The sequence below is a fragment of the Lipophrys pholis genome (genome assembly GCF_963383615.2).
Source record: "Lipophrys pholis genome assembly, chromosome: 20".
Classification (NCBI taxonomy): Eukaryota; Metazoa; Chordata; class Actinopteri; order Blenniiformes; family Blenniidae; genus Lipophrys; species Lipophrys pholis.
The window spans coordinates 21,042,276-21,063,948 of NC_137648.1; the positions used below are offsets into that span (position 1 = coordinate 21,042,276).

General features: G+C 44.2%; 1 protein-coding gene across 1 annotated transcript in view; it reads right to left on the minus strand.

Annotated features, from left to right (window-relative positions):
• LOC308125448 (uncharacterized protein) overlaps positions 1–21,673 on the minus strand; it is a 94,880-nt gene that overhangs the window by 47,164 nt on the left and 26,043 nt on the right. Inside the window, exons 4-6 of the mRNA XM_080489190.1 lie at positions 3,625–3,738; positions 2,301–2,387; positions 1,377–1,565 (exon numbers count right to left, since the gene is read on the minus strand). Coding sequence (XP_080345316.1) covers positions 1,377–1,565; positions 2,301–2,387; positions 3,625–3,738 — 390 coding nt within the window. The remainder of the gene's footprint in view (positions 1–1,376; positions 1,566–2,300; positions 2,388–3,624; positions 3,739–21,673) is intronic.

The following is a 21,673-nucleotide window of genomic DNA, read 5'->3' on the forward strand; positions in this document are numbered from 1 at the left end:
GGGCTGAGCTGGCTTTAAAAATAGAAGTTATAAAACTCAACAAAAAGTCTGTTTATTAAAACTTACACCTCAACCATAATGAAATGGATATTTAGTGGTTGAGTAGATTAGAGCTTAGCTGCCTTTCAAATTAAAAGCTAAATTTTGTCCACGTGAAAAGCCCTTGTTCACTAATAATTACACCCAATTCCTTAAAAAAAAATGGATATTTAGAGATTAGCTAGATTAGAGCTCTAAATTGGCTTTCAAAACATGTCTTTTTTGTTAAAAGCTTCTAAATTTATATTTATCTACATTTAAAGGGGCCAGGGGCCATGATTTGGCCGACCCTAATGGGCCAGAGGCCAGAGTGCGAGGCCGATTGCGGCTGCTTGCAGCTTTAATTGTATTTACATTTACACTCACATGAAATATTAAAAACGGTTGAAATCAATGATGCACCAAGGTCACTATTTAAAGGACGAGTACTTTCTAGACTATTTAGCCGCACCTGAATATAAGCCACACACACCAAATTTTAAAACAACAACAACAACAAAAAAAAAGTGTACATACATCAGTCACACTTGTCTATAAGCCGCAGGTATCCCTGTTGTAGCGGGGCATGAATTTCACTGCACGATTGCACATATCTTCATCAATTCCCACAAAAGGCAAGTGAATTACAGCAAAAATACACAAACACTGAGGGTGTAATCTCTGTTGACAAGGCATTTTATCGGTTATTTGCTGACTGTGACACTGATGAGGATTTTCCTCTGAGGAGGACGATTGGTCAGCCAGAGTTACGTTATGCACCTGAACGCATCACCTCGGGCTCCTGCAGTTAAGACCAGACCACATAAAGCATCTCATGATGGCTGCGATACCGAGATGAGGTCAGGAAGACAGAAATATCAGATACAGGCAGAAGTAGAATCTGGCGGCATGAAGCTTGTTAACCCGTAAAAATACATCAATTAGCCATCATTGTTTTCAGCCGCAGGGTTCAGACAGTGTGAAAAAAAACAGTGGCTTATAGTCTGGAAATGAAGGTACTAACCTTTAGTTCCAGTATCGATACTGGTATCGGTGTCAGTGCGCGTCTCCCAACGATGAAAAATAGAAGCTTCCGCAAACATTTTACCTCAAAGTTTTAAATGAGACAAACGGCTTCCAGAAAAGCTAATGTGTGTGAATATTCCGTATCATAACTGATACAAACGGATGTAGAGACTCCAGAGATGCGTGTTGAAGCTAAAGACGTGTAACTGAAGGCGACACCAGGGTCTTCATGTCGTGTGCGGCGCCTTCGGCAGAGAGCGGTCCAGTTGTGTCGGTCCTGGTTGTGAAAGCATTTCCCGATGTGACAGGGTGAAAAGGTGAGTGTGTTGTACCTGTGGACAGGTCCAGAGGGCTGCGGGGGGCTTGAGGCTCTGGCAGCATCGGGTTTTGCATCTTTGGCGCCTCGGACCCCGCCGGGGGGGTCGGGTGCTGGGGCTCCGCTATGCTGGGCGACCTCTCCGGCTGCAGGGGGGCGGATCCCACCTCCATGTTCATCCCCATCTCTCCGGGCTGGGAGAAACCTGGAGGGGAGACCGGCAGGCAGCGTGGTGAGACCACTGACCAAGAAGTGAGAGGAGGAGGAGGAGGAGGAGGAGGAAGAGGAAGAGGAAGAAGAGGGGGGGGGGCACAAAACACCACGTAGGAACACTGTCGTTCATTACACCCCCCCCGAGGAAAGAGTGTGTGATGTGCAGTGTGTGTGCGCAAGTGAGATTATGGATTATGACTGTCTGTAACACTGACAGACTATACAGTGTGTGTGTGTGTGTGTGTGTGTGTGTGTGTGTGTGTGTGTGTGTGTGTGTGTGTGTGTGTGTGTGTGTGTGTGTGTGTGTGTGTGTGTGTGTGTGTAACATAAGATTCTGCCTACAATGAGAAACTTGGTTACAACGATTGCTTTGAGGATAAGATGCTGAATACTGCTCCTAGAGGACACTTGTGGTACTGCTCTGCAGTGGTTCAGGTCCTATCACGCAGAAAAATGTGGCGTTCCACAGGGCTCTATCCTCGGTCCTCTACTTTTTCTCCTGATTCGCTGCCTTTGTGTTTCCTCTTTCCACTGTTTTCTTTATAAGACCACTTTTATGATGTTTTAATGCTGTAAAGGTTTGAATGTCGGCGACGCTGACATATAAAGTCACGTAATACTCGCCGGGTCGTATCGGGGAGCTTTTTTCAGAGTACTCCGTGCAGTATCCCCGATACAAACTAATCACGTCAGATCAGCTTTTTCTTTTCAGAGTCAGTCCGTATACCTGAGAACGCTCCCAACAGGCCAGCATCCATCATCTGGGCAGGGCGAGTCTGAGAACGCAGAGGATCTGAGTAACCTGCCATGGAGGCTGGCAGAGGCAGGGGGCAGGGGGCAGGGGGAGGGGGGCGGGGGCATGATGGATGGAGGTGCGGTGAGGAGACAAAGAAGTAGAGGCAGAAGTAGAAGATTGAGTGGGAATGAAGACATTAAAAATGTAGAGGGTGCGAGGCAGAGGAGGCGAAACACAGAGGAAACAAGGAAAGAAGCGGGATTATAAATAAATATCTAAAACTATAAAAACACCTCAGGCCCGTTCACACTACAGCTTCTCAGGTGATCGTTTCTGGCTCTGTTGGTTCTTCTCAAACCGAAACGTTGGAAGTTTTCTGCGAGTGCAGCGGCCAAAACATGAGCGTCCCTTCCTTCTTCAATCGGACTGTCTGCCTTTGAAACTCTTTGGGTTCGTGATCTGCCCTTTAGTGAAAAACATTTCGCGTTACGCCTTTGGGTCGTCCACAGCAGTGGCGGTTGTCCAATTTCATTAAATTTGTCAAAAAAAAATGATTTCATAATAAGGAGTGATGATATAAAAGAGCTTCTAAAAGGGGAAAACCCAGAAAATGGCGATTAAAGTCCAAAGCGCGACTAAATACTAGAACGAAGCTGAAGGCATGTTTACTATTAATGTTATTTGTCTTTTGTTCACCTTCTCTGTTATTTTAATTGTGTAAATGTATTTATTTCTCGTCGCTTTCTTTGTTGTTACTTTGCGTTTTCTACACCCAGACACTGAAAGTAAACTGTATTTACTTTACTGTGAAAAAAAATTGGCTAAAAAATGATAGTGATGAGTTTCCGCACCTGAAATGTGTTGGTTGAGTTCCCTGCCAGCAGGTGGCAGAAGTGAGCACCTTAATACTGACTCATAAGCGGAGTAATGAAACAGTAAGGAAGCCGGCTACCACAACAAAAAGTGACATGCAGGAGACTCTTTTTTTTCATTTTTTGATATCATTAAAAGTTTTTTTTTGTTTTTTAATGATTTTATTTAGAATAAAATCGGCAAAAACTGTAAATAACTTCATTAAACCGGCCGTTTAAAGCTACAATATGACATTTTGTGCCGCAGAATATTGAACTGACAGAGAAGTGGAAAGATTCAAGTACTTCAACAACTGAAGTCAATGTACAAAGTTTAAATATTCATAACTGAAGTCTGTGTCCAATAAATACAGCGAAGCATGGACACATGTCCCACATTTTCTAAGAGATTAAAGGAAAAGTAGATCCGATACTTCATGGCAGTTTATTCTTGGTGTTCGTACCTGATAAGAAGTCTGTGGCCAAGGCCTGCTGCTGGTCAAGCGAGTGTGGCCTCACTTCTCCCTGTGCCTCTGGGCGCGACGCTGATATGGGTCCCCCCGAGGTCAGCTTACAACCTGCAGAGGCGACGACAACAAACAACCACCGTCAGTTCCTCCTCTTCGCTGACGACGCCTCTACGGCGCCAAAATAACGACTCGAGCTGCAAATGAACTCAAGCAAGCAAGAAAGTGAGCGCTGCTGCGGAGAACCCGTAAAGATCCTCTGAGAAATGCCCCGCCCCCCCCTCCCCCGGCCACCGCGTGCTCCCACCTGCCGAACGTCCCTCGAAGAGCAGAAATCGCCCCGTCCCACACAAACCAACATTCAGTGGTGTTTTGTTTTTTTTTGCTTTGTGCCGCTCTGTCTGTGTCTGTCACCACTGCAGCCTCAGCTGGCTCTGAGCTGCCCCACCACTGTGACTCCCCCCCCGACACACACACACACACACACACACACTTCTGTGTGTGTGTGATCACAGAAAGTCTGGGGCTGGTGTGGTGACGTTTCATAGTCTGTCTGGTTCAGGTCCCAGACCCCGCCAGCCAGCGCCCTCCCGCCTCCTCGCACTACCCAACATCCCACAGGCCACCCCCCCCCCACCCACCCCCGTCTCCTTTCTACTCCAGTGGGCACCGTCTGACTCCAAGGGCCAGATTTCCAAGAGAGGGAGATTCACGAAAGAGTGGGGCACAGAGTTCCATCGGAGGGCGATGTGCGAAGAGCAGGGAAGATGATTTTCAGGATGAGTCAGGGAAAATCATAAGTGACGGACGGAGGGAAGAGGAAGAGGCAGACGAGTGGCGGCGGGGGGGGGGCGGGGTGAAGCAGGAACTGAAAAGAGAAAGAAAGAGGCACTGGCGGCGACCGTCTCCCGGCGGCTGACAGTGAGGCGAACGGACAGGACGCCACCCAAAGTCAGCCGCGCTCTGGCGTATCAGAACCAGGCGGCGAGGCGTACTGGGGTGTGTATTGTCTGTGGTGACAGACAAAACAAAAAACAAAAACCAAAAACAACCTCCGTGGGCAGGGTCGCGGATTGATTCGGTGCAGACGAGTTCTCCCCGTCTGGCGTGTGAAGGACGGGGCGGCGGTGGGAGCAGGTGACCTTTACAGTCGGCGGGCGAACGCTTGACTTTTCGCACCGGCAGCCAAAAGGTTGAAGGGAACCGGCCGGGCCGCTGTCCGTGGTGCTGAAATCAGTCCGGGGAGCCCAAGACAGGTCGGGCAGAGGCCAAAACACCTGCCAGGCCTCCACATGCTGGACTGCCACACCCGTCTTCACCTCCTTATGTAAGGCTGGGCCCACAAGAGGAGCGGCTTTTTGGTTTTGGGATTTAGAATCGGCAGAAATCACATAAGCTTGACCTCAAAGCTGGTGGCTGCCTGGTGACTCTCCATCGCCCCCTGGGGCTTCAACGTCTTCCCAGCGTTCTCTCGACTGGGAATTAAAAGCTTTGCTGTGCTTTTCACACAATGAGGGGATCTTCTCTCGATCAATCAGGAGAGTCGAACTCACTTTTATTTTATTTTACATGAAGCCCAATCTGCTCTCAGGTGGAAGAACCAATAGAATAACCTACTAAATAAGCACCTCCAGATGTTTTTACTTCGTCTCAGTGCTAAATTTGATTCCATTTTGAAATCTAAAGGTGAAAAATAAAATGTTTAACAATGCCTCCAATCAAGTGACCATTAATCAGGTCCCGTATTGCAGCTGCATTGACTGAACAAGCAACTACAATTTGTACTTTTCAAGTTGTGAAAACACAAAAACTTCCGTTGCGTTTTGTGTGTCTGGGCCTCTGAAAACTGAACTTTTTGGAAAATGGCTTCGAAGGTCTAACCTCCCCAAAATGCTGCGTAAACGTGCGAATACACAACTTTCTGGAAACTCCATCTAGTGGCCCAACATGCAAACTACATCGTTTTCAGTGGTAGCATGGGTGAATAAATGGGAACATTTTCTGTAAAAACGATCTCACTTGAAACGTCGTCTAAACGGGACCCGAACTTCCAACCTTCCTTTCTGCGAGTGTTTCCCTTCTGGGTGAGGATCCAACCTCCTAGTCTGCTAATGCTACTAGAAATCAATAAGGGAGCCAGTGTTTGTGGCAGATACTCTTTAAATACATATATTGCAGTTGATCTACTCGTGAGTCGGTCCCTTTTTATTTGTCTTCTAACAAACGAGATGATCCCAGCTGCAGCGCCACACCGGGACGGGAAGAAGTAACGCTGCGTGTTATTACAAGTTTACTACCTCCTGCTTAATGAGAACAATTGTTGAGATTTCTACCTCATTTATTGGTGTCATTGCTTTAGCCAAGCTCATATATGTTATCCAGAACTCCTCTGCTCCCTCTCGCAAGGTGTCCCCCAAGGTTCAGGTCTCGGCCCCCTGGTATTCATTCTGTACCTGCGCCACCCTGGTCACATACTCTGCTGGCATGGCCTCCACTTCAAGTGCTTTGATGATGATGTTCAGCTCTTCGTCTCCACCCAGTCAAGACTTTATATATTATTATATAATAAAATATAATAAAATAAAACATAACAAAACTAAACTAAACTAAACTAAAATAGAATAAAATAAAGCAAAACATAACAAAACTAAACTAATATAAACTGAAAATAATAAATACATAATAGACAGACAGACAGACAGACAGACAGACAGACAGACAGACAGACAGACAGACAGACAGACAGACAGACAGACAGACATTTCCTGAATGAGCCGGTGAACACCTCTGAACCTGCTCAGCGGATGGAAGCCGTTGACTTTGGACTCAACGTGAACCGTGGAGTCAAAAACTGTTTGTTGTGGACCGAATTTCCACGTTATGTAAGAGTGTGTGCCGCTGGCCGCTGCTGGAGCGTGAGGACAAAGTCCGGCGAGACGGTTCGCCTAGCGATCGGCCTGACAGATCAACTCTGTGACCTCGCAGCCATTCAAGGATACGCTGATATTCTTTACAGCTGCTGCTGATACACAGAAACAAACAGAGCACCACGCCAGGGAGCAACCCAGCAACCCAGCAACCCAGCAACCTAGCAACCGCACGCAGGAATCACATATCAGGACACCGACTGCGACCCTCTGATGACCCCGACCCAATGAGACAGACTCGAAGCCGTCGATCAAACGTCTCCATGTGAGCCTGACGATGCAGTGCAACTTGGAATAATCAGGACTTTAAGCTGTTTTCACTCATTTTCCACAAAAAACTGCAGATATTTTCAAACCTAAAATGATCATCACACAGATACAAACTTGTATAGAAGATTAGTCATTTTTATTCATATTTTAGTTGAATTTTTTAGACTGTGTTGGCCTTTTAATTTTCTTGGCCTTTTTCACTTTTTTGCAGTTTTAGTTGGTTTCATTCGCCTTTTCGGTCTATTTTTATTAATTTAGCTGAATTAGGGTTTTTTTTTATTTTTTTGACTTTTCTTAGCCTTTCTTGCTGTTTAAGTGATTTATTTTGGGCCGTTTTGGCCTTTTTCACTGTTTTAGGAGGGTTTTTTTTGGCTGTTTTAGCAATTTATTTATTTATTTTTGCAGTTTTAGTTAGTTTTATTGGCCTTTTCAGCCAATATTCTTTATGTAGCCGTTTTACTATTTATTTTTCTAAGTTTTTAGCCATCTTTGCTGTTTTACAAATTTTTGGGGCTGTTTTGGACATTCTCATTGTGTCAGTCAGTTTCTTGGGGCTTTTTTTTTTTTTTTTTACTGTTTTAGGTGTGTTTTTTTGGCCATTTTAGCCTTTCTATCTTTTTTAGTATTTTTTTTAATAATTTTTGGCCATTGTAACCATTGTCGCCATGTTCACTATCTTTTACCAGCCAGGGTACAAGAGTCATTATCATCAACTAGTCTGCCGTGTAAATGACATTAAAATTTGCTGATGCTCAGGTTTGATCGTTGTGAGCTTGTTGACTCGTGTCACTGATGGTCTGACGGAGCGCCGCCGTTCGCCAGCTGACCTCCGCCAGGGTTGGTGGACGACCAGCAGCCATGAGAGGAGACATATAGAAGAGAATCTAGAGCAAGTAGAGGGCCAGCCTGTAGCCCAGTTAAGACCCATCAGAGTTGGATGGTTGGTGGAGGAGCTCCGAGAGCCGTCCTCCACCTGACCCTACGTCGCTTCGCTGCTCCCAGAGCTGTGGTCGGTGCTACGAAGGTGGAGCCGGCGGAGCGCCGTGACGATTCACCGAAAGGACAAACTAAACAGCCGGCGCCGTCGATTCAGTCCCAGTCGACCAAACGACAACCAGCAGCTTCCACTGGAGGTTTAATCCCACAAGAGAGAATGTGCTTCATGCAACTTTTTACAAAATAAAACTCGTCTGGAGACACGAAACATGAAGAAAATACAGGTTCAAAACTTTGTCCTAGTTTTTCCTTATTCATCAAAACCGTGCTTCATGTTTAAAAACTTAAAACGACAATAAAGACGTTTCATTACTGTTGGCTGTTGAAACCATTTTAGCCACTTTATTGTTTTTTTAAGCATGGTATGGCTTCTTACAATTCTTCAGTTTGGATATTTAAGTCTTTTAGCATTTAAAAAAAAAAAACTTTTTTATTCATTTTAGCCATATTCAGTTTTTATATTAGGGTATCATACATTTTTATAACGACTTGAGTTTTGATGTGTTCACGAGTTGAGCTATTTTAACTAGTTTTCGATGTATAATTTGAGACGTTTTTGTCGTTTTAAAGGAGACATATCATGCTTTTAAATCCTTCCTTTTTACATATAAATCATACAGTTGTGGTCTATACAACGCGAAACTGCAATGCTTGGGTCTGAATTCCTCATTATTAGAGCTCCACAGGCCCCTTTTCTACCCCTTTTCTGATGTGCTTCTGAGAGCAACTCGTTTTGGGGCGGTCTCTTCAAATGCAAAAGAGACACTTCATACCCCGCCTCCTCTCCAGGTTGCAGAGGTGACACTCGGTTCAACGTCACCCTGTTCGGCCATCTTTGTAGTTTGATAGAACAGATACAATTATCTAGCGGCGCAGAAACTTTATATTCACACATTATTTACAAAATGTCAACAACGGAAGATTTGTCCATCCAGCCATACATGTTGGAGCCAGAGTCGGACCCGGCGGAGCGAGATGAAAATGACGATGATGCACCTACAGAACAACGTCTTCATATGGATGTAACGCAATGGTGTGTTACTATATTTACACTAACTTCTCCATCCATGCCCACTACTACAATACTGCCTGTATTACAACGACTATTTAACACAGAAGTTACATTATAATCTAAAACGAGCACACAGCGCTAACATATGAAGACGGTGCAACTGCTAATGCTAACAAAACAATGACAGGGACGTCTTATCATCACACTTTTTAGCGTTATATACAGCTTACCGAAGTGCTCTGTTCGTCGTCTCCATAGATAGAAGGAACTGACCGCTCAATCAGACCAAGTCTTTCGGCAAATCCTTCTTTATACTGGCGGAGGTTGCTGAAGCAGTCGTCCTTAAAGTGCTTCGCGCACACAAAAATGACCTTACCCACAGATGTGGGTACATTTCTGTGAAAAATAAAACTCAACCAGGCACTTCGAAAAGGTTCTGATGCTGGGAGACGGTGTAACGAAGCTTGTGGGTTACTACATCCAACAACCGAACATTTCGACTTATCCTCTCGTAACTTCGGTTGGACTACAAAATCGCAGCGAGAAACAAAAATGGCGGATTGCTTGAAATGTCGATGTCCTAATTTGGCAGTTCCGCTGAGAATACTGTGACGTCATTGTTCAAAAAACGTAATAGAGAATAGAAAAATTGAAACCGATCGCAAAATATGACCAAAACAGAATATAAAGATATCAACGGAGCACCTGAAGAGACTACTTTGAACTTTTCTGTACTTCTAAACACTCTAAATATACAACAAAATGCATTTAAGGGCTAAAAAAGTGGATTTAGCATGACATGTCCCCTTTAAGTCATTTTAGCCACTTTAGCATATTTTGTTTTTATACTAACGTATCTTACATTTTTAGCAATTTTTCCACTTCGATATTTCCGTCATTTTAGCTCATTTTAGATGATTTTGTTGATTTCGATGTTTCGCTTGTGCAGATACAATTTCTTTTTAGTCATTCTAGTTTTTCTATTCCTTTTAGCCACTTTAGTTTGTTCAGTTGTTGTATTAAAATATTTTGGATTTTTAGCTCTTTTGTTCGTTTCGAAGTTTCAATCATTTTAGCCGTTTCGGCTTGTTGCAGATGTTTTTGTCGTTTGGCCCGTCGGAGCCACTTCAGCCAGCGATTCGCACTATTTAGCAATCGTAGTCGATGCGTTACTTTACACATATCAAATAGACAGATAAACCAGCCTCGTTGGAACTGAAGCCCACCTTAATTTACATTTTAATTTTCCTCTGGTAATTTTCTTTCTTTGGTTTTAATTTGGACGGGCTAACTGAGCGATGTGTTTGGAAACTAAATAGAAGCGAATGTTCGCGCGCAGGAGACCTTTTGAAAGACTGTGCGGGAAAATCAAGATTAAAATGAAAATATCGGTTACTAACTGGTGGATTTAACTCTGAAGGGCAGAAGGTAGGAGTGTGATGTGAGTGGACGGAGGCTGGTTTTGACCTTTACTTCATATCGCTCATGTCACCATGTTTCCCCGGCCGCGGCGTCCGTCTGATGAATGTCAAGAGAAAAGAGAAGAAAATCCAGCTGCGTTTCTCAGAGGTGTGTTAAAGAGGTCTTCCTACGCTCTGAACAGCCAGCCTCACACACACACACACACACAGTTCCTGTGCATGTTGCAGGTGTAGCTGCAAAGCAATGAGGCTGGTGTCAAACTACAGGAGCCGGACACCCGCATGTTGGCGGATTTCGTGCAGGAGCGTCTTCTTCGAGGTTTAGCGGCGGTCAGCGACCTTCACTCGGGCTCCGGTTACAAGACGACGTTTTAAAGCGAAAACGGAAATCTTTAGTCTCGGTTTCCATGACAACGGTGCTCGGAGCCACTTGGGTGAAACACTTCAGCTTTACCGATACTGTTTTTTGCTTTTCGGTTTCAGAAAAGTTACACGTTTACACTGCAAACATTCTGAAATCCTGGACGGCAGGCCGGGCCACGAGCTGGTTCTGTTGTTAGACCAATCTAGATCTTTTGTACTCCGATGAGTTATATTTCCACTTTGAGAATGACGCTCCAGATCAAGTGATCATTTACTGACTTATTATTAAGTCGAGTTGAGTCTTTGGACGATTCCATAAAAGTCACGCTGTCGTCCCGTTTTACTCAAAGGAAGTGATTTGGTAGAAATGGGGGGATAAATCTCCTTTAAATATTCATGATGCGGCGCTAATCCCAGAGCGGGGGGGGGGGGGGGGGGGGGCACGACAACGACTAATTCCTCCTCTGCAGACAGGAAGCTTTTCATCTGTGTGAAGGCTTCACATGTGAAGGTGTGAATGCATCGGTACGACCACGTGTGTGACGGTTTGAAGCCAACGCCTCTGGTTTGACCCGGTCTCTGAGTGAAACGTTCTGGAGGCCGATTCTCCCGCCGCCTTTCATAGTCTCCACTTGTTCCCTTCGGTCCGTCGCGTGGTGTTGGTGTTCTGATCCACGACAGCGCTGGAAAAACCGTCACGCTCACAGACGCTAAGTTGTGTGAACGCCGTCAAGAGATTCCTCCGTAATTCCCGCAGCCGAATCCCAAACAGACAAGGCGAGGGAGGCGGAGACGACGTCAGCGTGGGGTTTGAGGGATTGTGTGTTCAGGCTAGTGCGGGGAGGTGTGGGTGACACAGTGACACCGTGACAAACAGGAACCAGTAGACGAGTCTCTACGTCGACGCCGTCACGTCTGATGGGACTTCAGCTCACCAGGGCCTGTCGATGCACATCAGCCTCTCGCACGCCGGTCATCCAGTTCACACGCGTCACCATCGGTCCAGAAACAACAGAGCCTGGCGGTTAGTAATGATCTGTTTATACGACAACGGTGCTCAGGGCCGCGCGGCTTTTTGAAAACGGCTGCCAAGGTGGAACTTTCCGTGTGAAAGGACGAAAACGACTATTTCGAGAAACACTGGTGCTCCATCACGAGTCGACGGGATTGCTGCTACTGCACATGCTCACCACGGCCGGAGTAGATCGTTCTGCACATGCTCAGTGGAGAAAATCAGAACAAAGTTTCCTCCCTGGTGTCATGACTCCCAGTCCATACTCTCCTGAACTTGGTGGTCTTATTTTGACAGTCACCATAATAACAATCCAACTTGGTAGTTTTATTTTGACAGTCACCGTAATAACAATCCAACTTGGTAGCTTTATTTTGACAGTCACTGCAATAACAATCCAACTTGGTAGTTTTATTTTGACAGTCACCGTATTAACAATCCAACTTGGTAGCTTTATTTTGACAGTCACTGCAATAACAATCCAACTTGGTAGCTTTATTTTGACAGTCACTGCAATAACAATCCAACTTGGTGGCTTTATTTTGACAGTCACCGTAATAACAATCCAACTTGGTACTCTGTTTAGAGCTCATTGTTCTCTGCTGTATGTGTGTGTGCTTTCAGTAGTAAAACAAACAACAGCTCCCCCGAGTGGCCCAACATGCTAACTACATCATTTTCATCTTTTCTGCCATTTTCTTCAGACCGCACCTTCAAAACGTAAACAGGGTCTGAACGTTTCACGTGTTCAAGTGAGATTTCTCTCCGCTGACCAGTGAATGAAGTCGCGGTAGAAACGAACCCGCTGTGGCGAGTTCTCTCTCTGATTGGTTCGTACTCGCTGTCCAGAGCGGCTGAGCTGGTTGCAGGAACGATACCAATGACGCTCTGATAGTAAAGTACACAAGTCAACGCTGTTGACAGGATATGAGTTCATGAAGCTCCAGCTAATAGCGACTCTGCAGCGTTGTTGTGCTTTAAGCTCTGCTGCCAGCAGAACCAGTAACATCTTCAGCTGCATCCATGACAACAGTTTAAGGTCTTTGGATACTGTACTTGTTGGTACTGTGTGGGTGGATGCACATCGTGTTCTCCATAAGCATGGGTGGACTTTCTATATATTATGTATAAAACTATGTCATGCTCTTAAATCCCATTAGGACTTGCTCCTTCCTTCTCTCAGAGTCGCCGCCCTCACGAATCCCGGCGTACCGGAGTGGCTGCGTTGAGGGAGGGATCCCTCGGGTGTCGGGACGTTGGTGCATGTCAGCGTGTTCGGAAAGGTACGAGATGATGCCAGAGCTGAGCTGCACATCTGGTCGCGGAGCGCCTGTTCAGTTCTTCCCTTCCTGCATCTCCCACAAGGCAGCGCTCACAGGTCTAAGTAGGCCAGGCTGCCCTATATAGACACGCAAACACACACAAGCTGATTGGAGGGGGGGGGGGGGGGGTTGTCCAGGTGAGCCGGATCTCTGGAGGGTACAGTAGGCTGGATGGTGAAGACTTACAATGGAAACTTCTCTCCTCTTACCGACCCTTCATGGGGGGGGGTTGTACTGAAGAGGGCACATAAAGACGAGCAGGGATCGAGAACAATGAAAAAAAGTTCTAGATGAACTGTCGACTAGAGTAAAACTGTTGGAGGTGACGTAGCGTCGATGCAGAGGTTGTGCGGAGGTAACTGCATTGGCTTCGCGTATCTTTATGGAATTTAAAGGAGTCGTCGCCCAGAAATCCCATGTTTTCTTGTTAAAATGTGTATATTGGGGTTTTTGTTCAGAGCAGAATGATCCACAAGGGGGCGCACCCCAAAACGGGAGGATTTGATTGTCGTCACTACAGGAGGCTTATCTCATAAGCGCATCTCTGTTTCTCCACTTTTCTTCACCGGCTCAGGCTGCCACGACGCCACCATGAGGGTCGATTCCATCTCCATAAGAAGAAGAAGAAGTTCACCACTGCAGCGTCTTGCCGTACGCGACGCCATTTTCTTGGTCCAGGTCCCTCTGGCTGAAGAAAGCGTGTTCGGCAGTGCCAACCGTCCGGGCCCAAGTCTTTCTTGTGTGATTGGTCAGAGTTTTCTTGTTCACTTCCACATTCCACCACAAGTCCGTGACAGGGAATGTGCGCTGTGTATTTATGCTGCACACACACGTTCCAGCTCGCTAATCACTGATTCAGTCATATTCTAATCATACTTTAGCATGTAGCCTCGCTACGGGCCTCGAAGCTTAGCATGTAGCACATATCGGATTGGCGTGATGCCCCTGAACACATCACTCAGGGCCGTCAGCTCCTGCAGTTAAAATCGGACCAACATGGCGGCTGCGGTGAGGAGGCGGGGCCTGCTGTGAGGGGGTGTGGCCTGTAAGTTGGGACATTGTCTTCCCAGCGTCTGAACTCTCCTGCTAAACAAGATTCTTTCTGGCCGATGTCAAGGCCGAAGCTTTCTTCTTGTTCTTATGGGATCTTATGGGAGTGTGCAGGGGCCGTTACTGACGGGTTGTGAGAAAGAAGGTCGCTACCATGTCAAGTACTATATTGCTGGTTGCCAAAATCAACACAAAACTGTTTCCAGTGTCCAGAAACCAAACTACCAGGGAGCAGTAGATTCAATTCATCTACAACAAGAGCATCCATGATCGACAGCTCCTGCAGCCAATCAACACGCGCCTCACATCCACACCAGTGCAAACCTCTAGAGAGGAAGTTGAGGTGTGAAAAAGGGTGAGAACGAGCTCTACGTTTGGTTTTCTTTTCTTAGTAAATGTTAAGAATTGATTTAAAGACAATTTAGGGGAGACTGGATACATGAGACAAACCTTGTACCTGTACTCCGTGTCAGCAAGTCGCTAAAGGTTAGTACTTGTACTGGTCCTTTAGGAAGCGGTATCGCTGCATTCCCTAATTTCTAAGCCTCTCCAAGACAGCGTAAAGAAATGACTGGGTTCCTTTCAAAGAAAGAAACGAGTAACAGATAAATGACTTCTGTGACTACGGCGGCGATCGAACGCCATTTCCATGCGGCGAACGCTAATCTCTAAGCTTTACTGTGAAAAGGCCCGGGCTTCCAGAGGCGACAGGCGGGGTGACTAAGCATGTTGTTCCCCGGGAAAGCAGCTGAGGCAGAAGAATATCGGCGGGGGAGACATAATACAACAGATAATGGAAACGGCTACGAGGGACAGGAATGACTGGGAAAAAAATAGAGCCCTGAGGAGGAAAGAAGCACATCGGTGAAGAGGTTTAGTGAAGAAAGAGGAGCGGGACCCAGGTAAGTGTGTGTTATATATCAGTTTATTAGCACAAGGTGCAGTCTGACAACAAAGAGGCACGTCTAGAAAAGGACAGGACACTGGAATCATGTAGCATCAAACCCCGGTGAAGTGGAAAGAAGACAATGAATATCCAGTGTGCAGGGTCACGTCTCTACTGGCTGACCTCTGGAGGCCTTCAACGCTTCAGAGGAGGTGGCGAGACGCTTTAACCATTTTATCAGCTCTTTTCCTTTAGATCGGGCGAAACACATCAGGGATATCAACAATGTCCGTCTGACTTCCTGTTTGAGCAGTTTGATTGTTTTTATCCCAAAAATCACAAACGTAGTTGTCCAGGATGTATCTGATGGTCAGGCTGTGCTCGATACGTTCCTGGAAATTGATTTTCTTTGTTGACTAAACAAGATTTTTATGGGTTTTGGACCAGCCAAAAAAACAAACAGAAAATGCCTTAAAAAAACTGTCCGAATTCAGCGTGTTTTTCCAGATGTTTGCAGACTCTAAACGGTCAAATGCTGTTACATTTTTGGCAGCGAAGCGGCGCCTCGTACATTATAACATCATCATTATTTAATGTTTCTGGTTTGACGGTACGATTCAAGAGATCGATGGCATTGTTACACCTTCAGTCAGGGATGCACCGATACCAGTATCAGATCAGATACCGACTAGATATTGACACCAGTGTCAGATCAGTTACAGATACCAGTATCGGCTCAGATACCGATACCAGTATTGGATCACATACCGATCAGATACCGATACCAGTATTAAATCAGATACTGCACAGGATACATGTACTCTAGAAAGCTCCTTGTGCTCCATGCTAAAGGGTTATGGGGCTGACACATCAGCGATGCTACATGCTAACTATGATTAAAGTATTTGTACTCCTTTTTTAAAAAAAAACAGAAAATGGTATCGGTGTATCCCTATCTTAAGTAATATGTCTTTTTTTGTCCATACTCGTTAGATTCATTTAGTTCGGGGTTCTGCGTCCCGTCTCAGCAAAGTGTCGCTGGGGAAGATTGAACCCTTAATTTCTCCCACTGATGGAGAAATGTCAGCTCAGTCTATCGAAGTGAATCAATGACATTCTAAACCGCCGCAGAACCTCAATGCCCCAGGAAATCTGAAGTTTTTAGATCAGTTTAATTCTTCTCTAACTTAAATAACCGTCTTCTAACGTCTCAAGTTTGATGACAACAGCTCGACTTCCTGGTCATGACGTTGTGGCCGACCGGGTTTATGAACGGGCGAGTGCGGTAAATCATGTAGAGTTAAAATGATTGAAAAATGACCTCAGATTTCTTTAGCTGTTATTTCCAACTGGTCATGTTGATCTGAGGTCAGAAAAGAGAACGACCACATTGTTGATATCTGATGTGTAATTCTTGATGTAAAGAAAAGGGCTGCACAATATATCACCAGTATACATACCATCAACATGCACAACAAACAAATTAAATGACTGAACTGTGAATAATTATTTTTCCACTTTACATGCTCTGTAAAATTCAAATTGACAAAACCTATATGTATCGTTAATTCCAATTAAATATAAAAAAAAAAAAACGTAAATTAAAACGTTTTAATTCAAATTCTTTAAAAAGAGCCAAAGTCCAGTCAGAGTTGGCGTAAATTAGTTATTAGTTAATTGGAAGAACAAATCTCAAAGCACAAAAACAAACGTATTTATTAATCATTTATTGCCATTAATATAGTTAATATCACAATTCTCAACAATATTATTCTTATCGCCGAATATTGCGCAGCCCTAATAACGATGTTAAGGACAAACGTTAAAACGGCCTGCCATACCCGCGGGAGATAAACAAGTGTGCTACGAAGAGAAAAAGAACCTTTTTAAAAATATACAACAACAACAACCCTGATTTCCCTTTTCGACCGACTCGTCCTTTGGTAGCTATGAAACAGGAAGTAAAACTAACGCCGATGCTGCCACACCGACACCGTGGGGGACAAACACGCCACGTATCAGCAAACTACAACGTTTGGTAGAATTTATTCACGCGCACAAGGCTAACACACACAGTGACACGGGAACCGCGTGCAGATTCACGAAAACCACGTTTGGAAAAAGGATAAAATCATCAGTGACACGTCTCACTTACATTCTTCACATCAACAAGTGTTCACTGGCTTTAGTTTTCACCTCTTTAGACAGGAAGTAGTGCAAAGCAGCGTCCAGGCAGGACGAAACGTGAGCTTCTTTAAATATCTGAAGGCGCGTGCGTGTGTGTGTGTGTGTGTGTGTGTGTGTGTGTGTGTGTGTGTGTGTGTGTGTGTGTGTGTGTGTGTGTGTGTGTGTGTGTGTGTGTGTGTGTGTGTGTGTGTGTGTGTGTGTGTGTGTGTGTGTGTGTGTGTGTGTGTGTGTGTGTGTTTCAGTAGGTTCAGTGTGTTTTGGGGTTGAATTTTGACGACTTTTAAACAAGATTCATCAGTCGACAGGTAACAGTCTCTCTCTCCAAACGCAAAAGAAAAAAAAATAAATTGTGCCTTTTAAAGAATAAACGGTGGAATTAATCGGCGGGTTCAGGGCGAAGCCTTTTCACTTCTTGGTGGATTTTTGAGGAAAGATTCAGGATAATAAGACATAAGTGGAGGTTATAACAAACATTTTAGGACTAAATATGTTAAATCATGTAGTTAGAAGGGGGGAAAACTATTACAGATACAACAGTTACAGACTATATATGAAGGTTTCTACCTAAAAGCATCTAACTATAGAATCTAAGTCATTACCAGTGATGAGAAGTACATGAGGAAGTCTGTCAGTTGATATAGCATCACAAAGCGTGCGTGGCGTGACAGTCATGTACATGTAAACGTCTTATCTTTTAAAACATTTTAAAATAGAAACCTACTTGCCTGAAGAGACGAAAGAAAAAAATACTTATGGATAAACTTGCGTATTGTTATTGTGATGTTTGTTTGACGGATCAATCCTTCCTCAAACTTAAAAACACCAATCAATGTGCGAGTTACACACGGTAACTTATTTCAATCCATCACTTGTTAAGCCGATTACTGATATTCCAGATTTCAAACGGATTTCAGTGCGTGTCTCTTGTCTACTCTCACATTGGTCCATATTTATGAACAGCGTGGAAATAGTGTGTGTGTGTGTGTGTGTGTGTGTGTGTGTGTGTGTGTGTGTGTGTGTGTGTGTGTGTGTGTGTGTGTGTGTGTGTGTGTGTGTGTGTCTGTGTTGACGGGGTGGAGGGAAGAGGTGCACAGAAGTGGAAGCACGGCTGATTGACAGTTGGCATGGCGATGGAGGCGGGGTCTAGTCCTCTGAAGCGTCGGGATTGGGCGAGAAGAAGAGGTGAGGAGTAACAAATGAAGAAGGGGGGGGTGGTGGGGAGATGAACAAAAGAGGCATTCAGAAAGAGGGGTGGAAAAGAGGAGTGCAAATATGAAGAATGAAGAATTTGAAAGAGGAGGATAAGAAGGAGGGATGAGGAGAAAGAAGGAAGAAAGCAGGTTAGTAAAGCGACACAAAATCAAATTTAAGACTTTGAACAAAGTAGAACCTGAACCGAAGCGTTTCCATGCGAGAGGAGCGTCATGCGGCGCACACACACACACACACGCACACGCACACGCACACGCACGCACGCACACACACACACACACACCTGCCCTGTCAGGATTATGCTTACGCTGAAGATTCTCTGACCCAGTTTCTACCTCTACCTCCTGCGTCCGGGCCTCGGGGGGGGTTCGGCCCCAGAAAGTAGATCCTACAAGTGTACAGCGAGCCAGATGCTCTGTCTGCTAGAGCAACGCCCCCCGGTGGACAAAACACTTCAGGCGAGTCCAGACCGGAGACTCCGAGCGGCGCAGGAACATGCGGCCCGATAAGTTAATGTTTATAGTAGTGCTGTCGAGAGTTAATTAAATTATTAATTTCTAATGTTTAACTCGCTTTAAATAAAAATTAACGCAGCTTTGTTTACTTTATTTATTTATTTTCCTCGCTCACCAGGGCAGCGCCCTGGCTCCAGAGCAACGATGGGACAATATTAACGCAGAATATTTCGCTGTTGGAGAGAGTAAAGGTGAAAGTCAGTGGGTTTAACGACTACGGAAGAAATTCTGCAGCTAAACAGCAGGTTGCCATGTTGGCTGACCGGCAGCCAAACTGCTAAAGCTGGAGGAAAGACTGAAAACTTGCATGTGAATTAATTCATTTCTCTGTTTCTTTCCCAGAATGGAAATCACGGCGTATTATTACAACTTTGTTCTAGAAATATTCAAATTCTCGAAGTGTTGGAGCTGCGCTTCAACAGATAATACATGAAAACCCAGACTTATATGTTCGAGGATTTAAGAAAGATGTTCATTTGTCAGCAAAGCTCTTCAAACTGCAACTGTGGCAAGCAAAGCATTTAAGATTATTTTTACCAGGTTAACGTCAGACTTTCCTCCATCAGGAACTGAGGCAGTTACTTCGCCTCTGCTCACGTTGAGAAAAATACTCATTTTACTGCCTTCGACTACAATATTGTCTCTTTGTAAGAAACTTTAGTCACTATTATCATCAGATAAAAATTCAGTTGCTGCACTTAAATATTCAAAAGCCCGAGTTCTTTTTGCTCGGTATCTGATTCATGTTTTTCCTCTCTCCTGCACACGGCCCTCCGCTGATCACTATTATTTTATCACTTTTAACGGATTGTGAAGAGAAATACTGGCAAAGTATTTCGATCTTGACAGTGGGGAGGACGACGGACGACTCACTGATACTGTCATGCAAGGATGTTTCACTGCCAAATACATGCATTGCATAGCATAGCATGGCATGGAATAGCATAGCATAGCATAGCATATCAACTCTAGATTTAAACCAAGAGTGAGCCTTGAGGTTCTGGAGTGTGGATGGAGTCTGTGTTTTGAGGATGACGTGGTTCAAAAGAATAAATGAGAACAAGAAACCAAAAAAAAAAAAGATATATGAACTAAATACCAGAATGAATACAGATAAAAACTATGGAGGACTAAAGGTGCCAAAATTAAAGGAATAAATACAGTACATCCTTAAATAGTCAATTAAATGTGGCAATAATTGATTAAAATTTGAATTACATATATAAATGTGTCATTTAAGTCATTGAAATACCAATTCATTTTATAATTAAAATACTGAATTATTTCACTATATAATTGATTATTTTGCGGCAACACCAGACTATGAAATAAATAGTGAAAAAATAAAAAATAAAATGAATTAATAATTTTTTATAAATTGGTGACATTTAAATATTTAATTAAAATTTAAAAAATTACTTAATGACACACTGAATTAATTATTTAATGGTGTATTTACGTATTTAATTTTGGCACATTTAGTCCTCCATAAAAAGCACGCACAAATCAGAAACAGCCGTCCTGTCGGGTTGCTTCGTTACACACAAGTCCTCCAGTTATTCCCAAAACGAGACACGAGTGTAAACCGTTGCCTGGAGTCGGCAGAGCGACGGCCGAGGGTTTGGTGAGCGTCCACTGTGACTTCATTAAAAAGCTGCGGCGCTCTGGCTGCCTCCCGTCGGCTGTTAGGATTCATTATCGCACATCGATTATGTAACGGGCTCATCTTGTGTCTCTGATTGAAAACTGGGCCGTTTGCTCATGAGCTCGCTGCGAGCTGAGCTGCGCTTCCTGGAGATGAAACCTTTAATCATGTGTTCACAGGACCCTCTGAAATAGCATTTTAACTTATGGCGGCTGGATGCATCTTTTAAAAGTCTTCGATTAAAGCTTCATAACCCCGACAATGTTTGGTGCATCCTGCCGGGCAGCAGGTCAGAACCTCCTCACAACTTCAGGTCTGCCTGTTCACAGTTCAGAGTACAAACTTTCCGAAATAATTCAGAATAATCTTTTCTCACAATCCCTTTTTTAGCTACAGATACAAATTTATAGAAAATTGGAATTACCCGCAAGGACGAGTTTGCTCCAAATGATTTGTAAATTTGACACAAAAATTTACAAAATCTGCCATATTTTTAAAAATGGCCGACTTCCTGTTAAGTTTTCAGCATGTGTGTAAGATTTTTTGTCCTGGGATGTTACATAAGTTTAACGAATTTCGTAGCTCGCGGTAAAACGTGATGTGGGGGCTTCATTTTCTAAATTTTGTAGGTGGCGCTGTTGAGCCACTTTGGCCACTCACATGTCAATTTCCCCCGTAATTACATTTTCCTCGGGTCTGATATGTGTGCAAAGTTTCTCTCCTTTCAGGTTTGGGATTTCAAAATGTGTTGGAATGTGTGAAAAAAAAAATTACTTCAATGCATGTGAGATGTACGGCCACTAGGTGGCGCTCAGTCTGTTATCACGTTGGTGAAAAATCCAAAAAAGGAAAATATACGAGGCACGACAGTTGTAATTTAGAGGGCAAAAGTAAAAGTATTGGTACAAAAACGTCACTGTCATCTGTGTATAATGTTATCATGATAGTCTACGTGATTATCACATCTCATATCTTCAAGTGAGTTTCAATCTCCCGACTTTATATCCAACCGAATCAAGTATAAACAACATTTTTAGTTGTTGCTTGTAATCTGGATTGTAATCTGGCTTTCGACAAATCGTCGTACTGATGAACTTTGGTTTCCTAATGGAGGACACCAAGACAGCAGCTCACACACACACGCACACGCACACGCACACGCACACGCACACACACACACACCAACAGAATCAAACTGAAGGAAAGAAAAGGTCACGAGTGAAAAAGA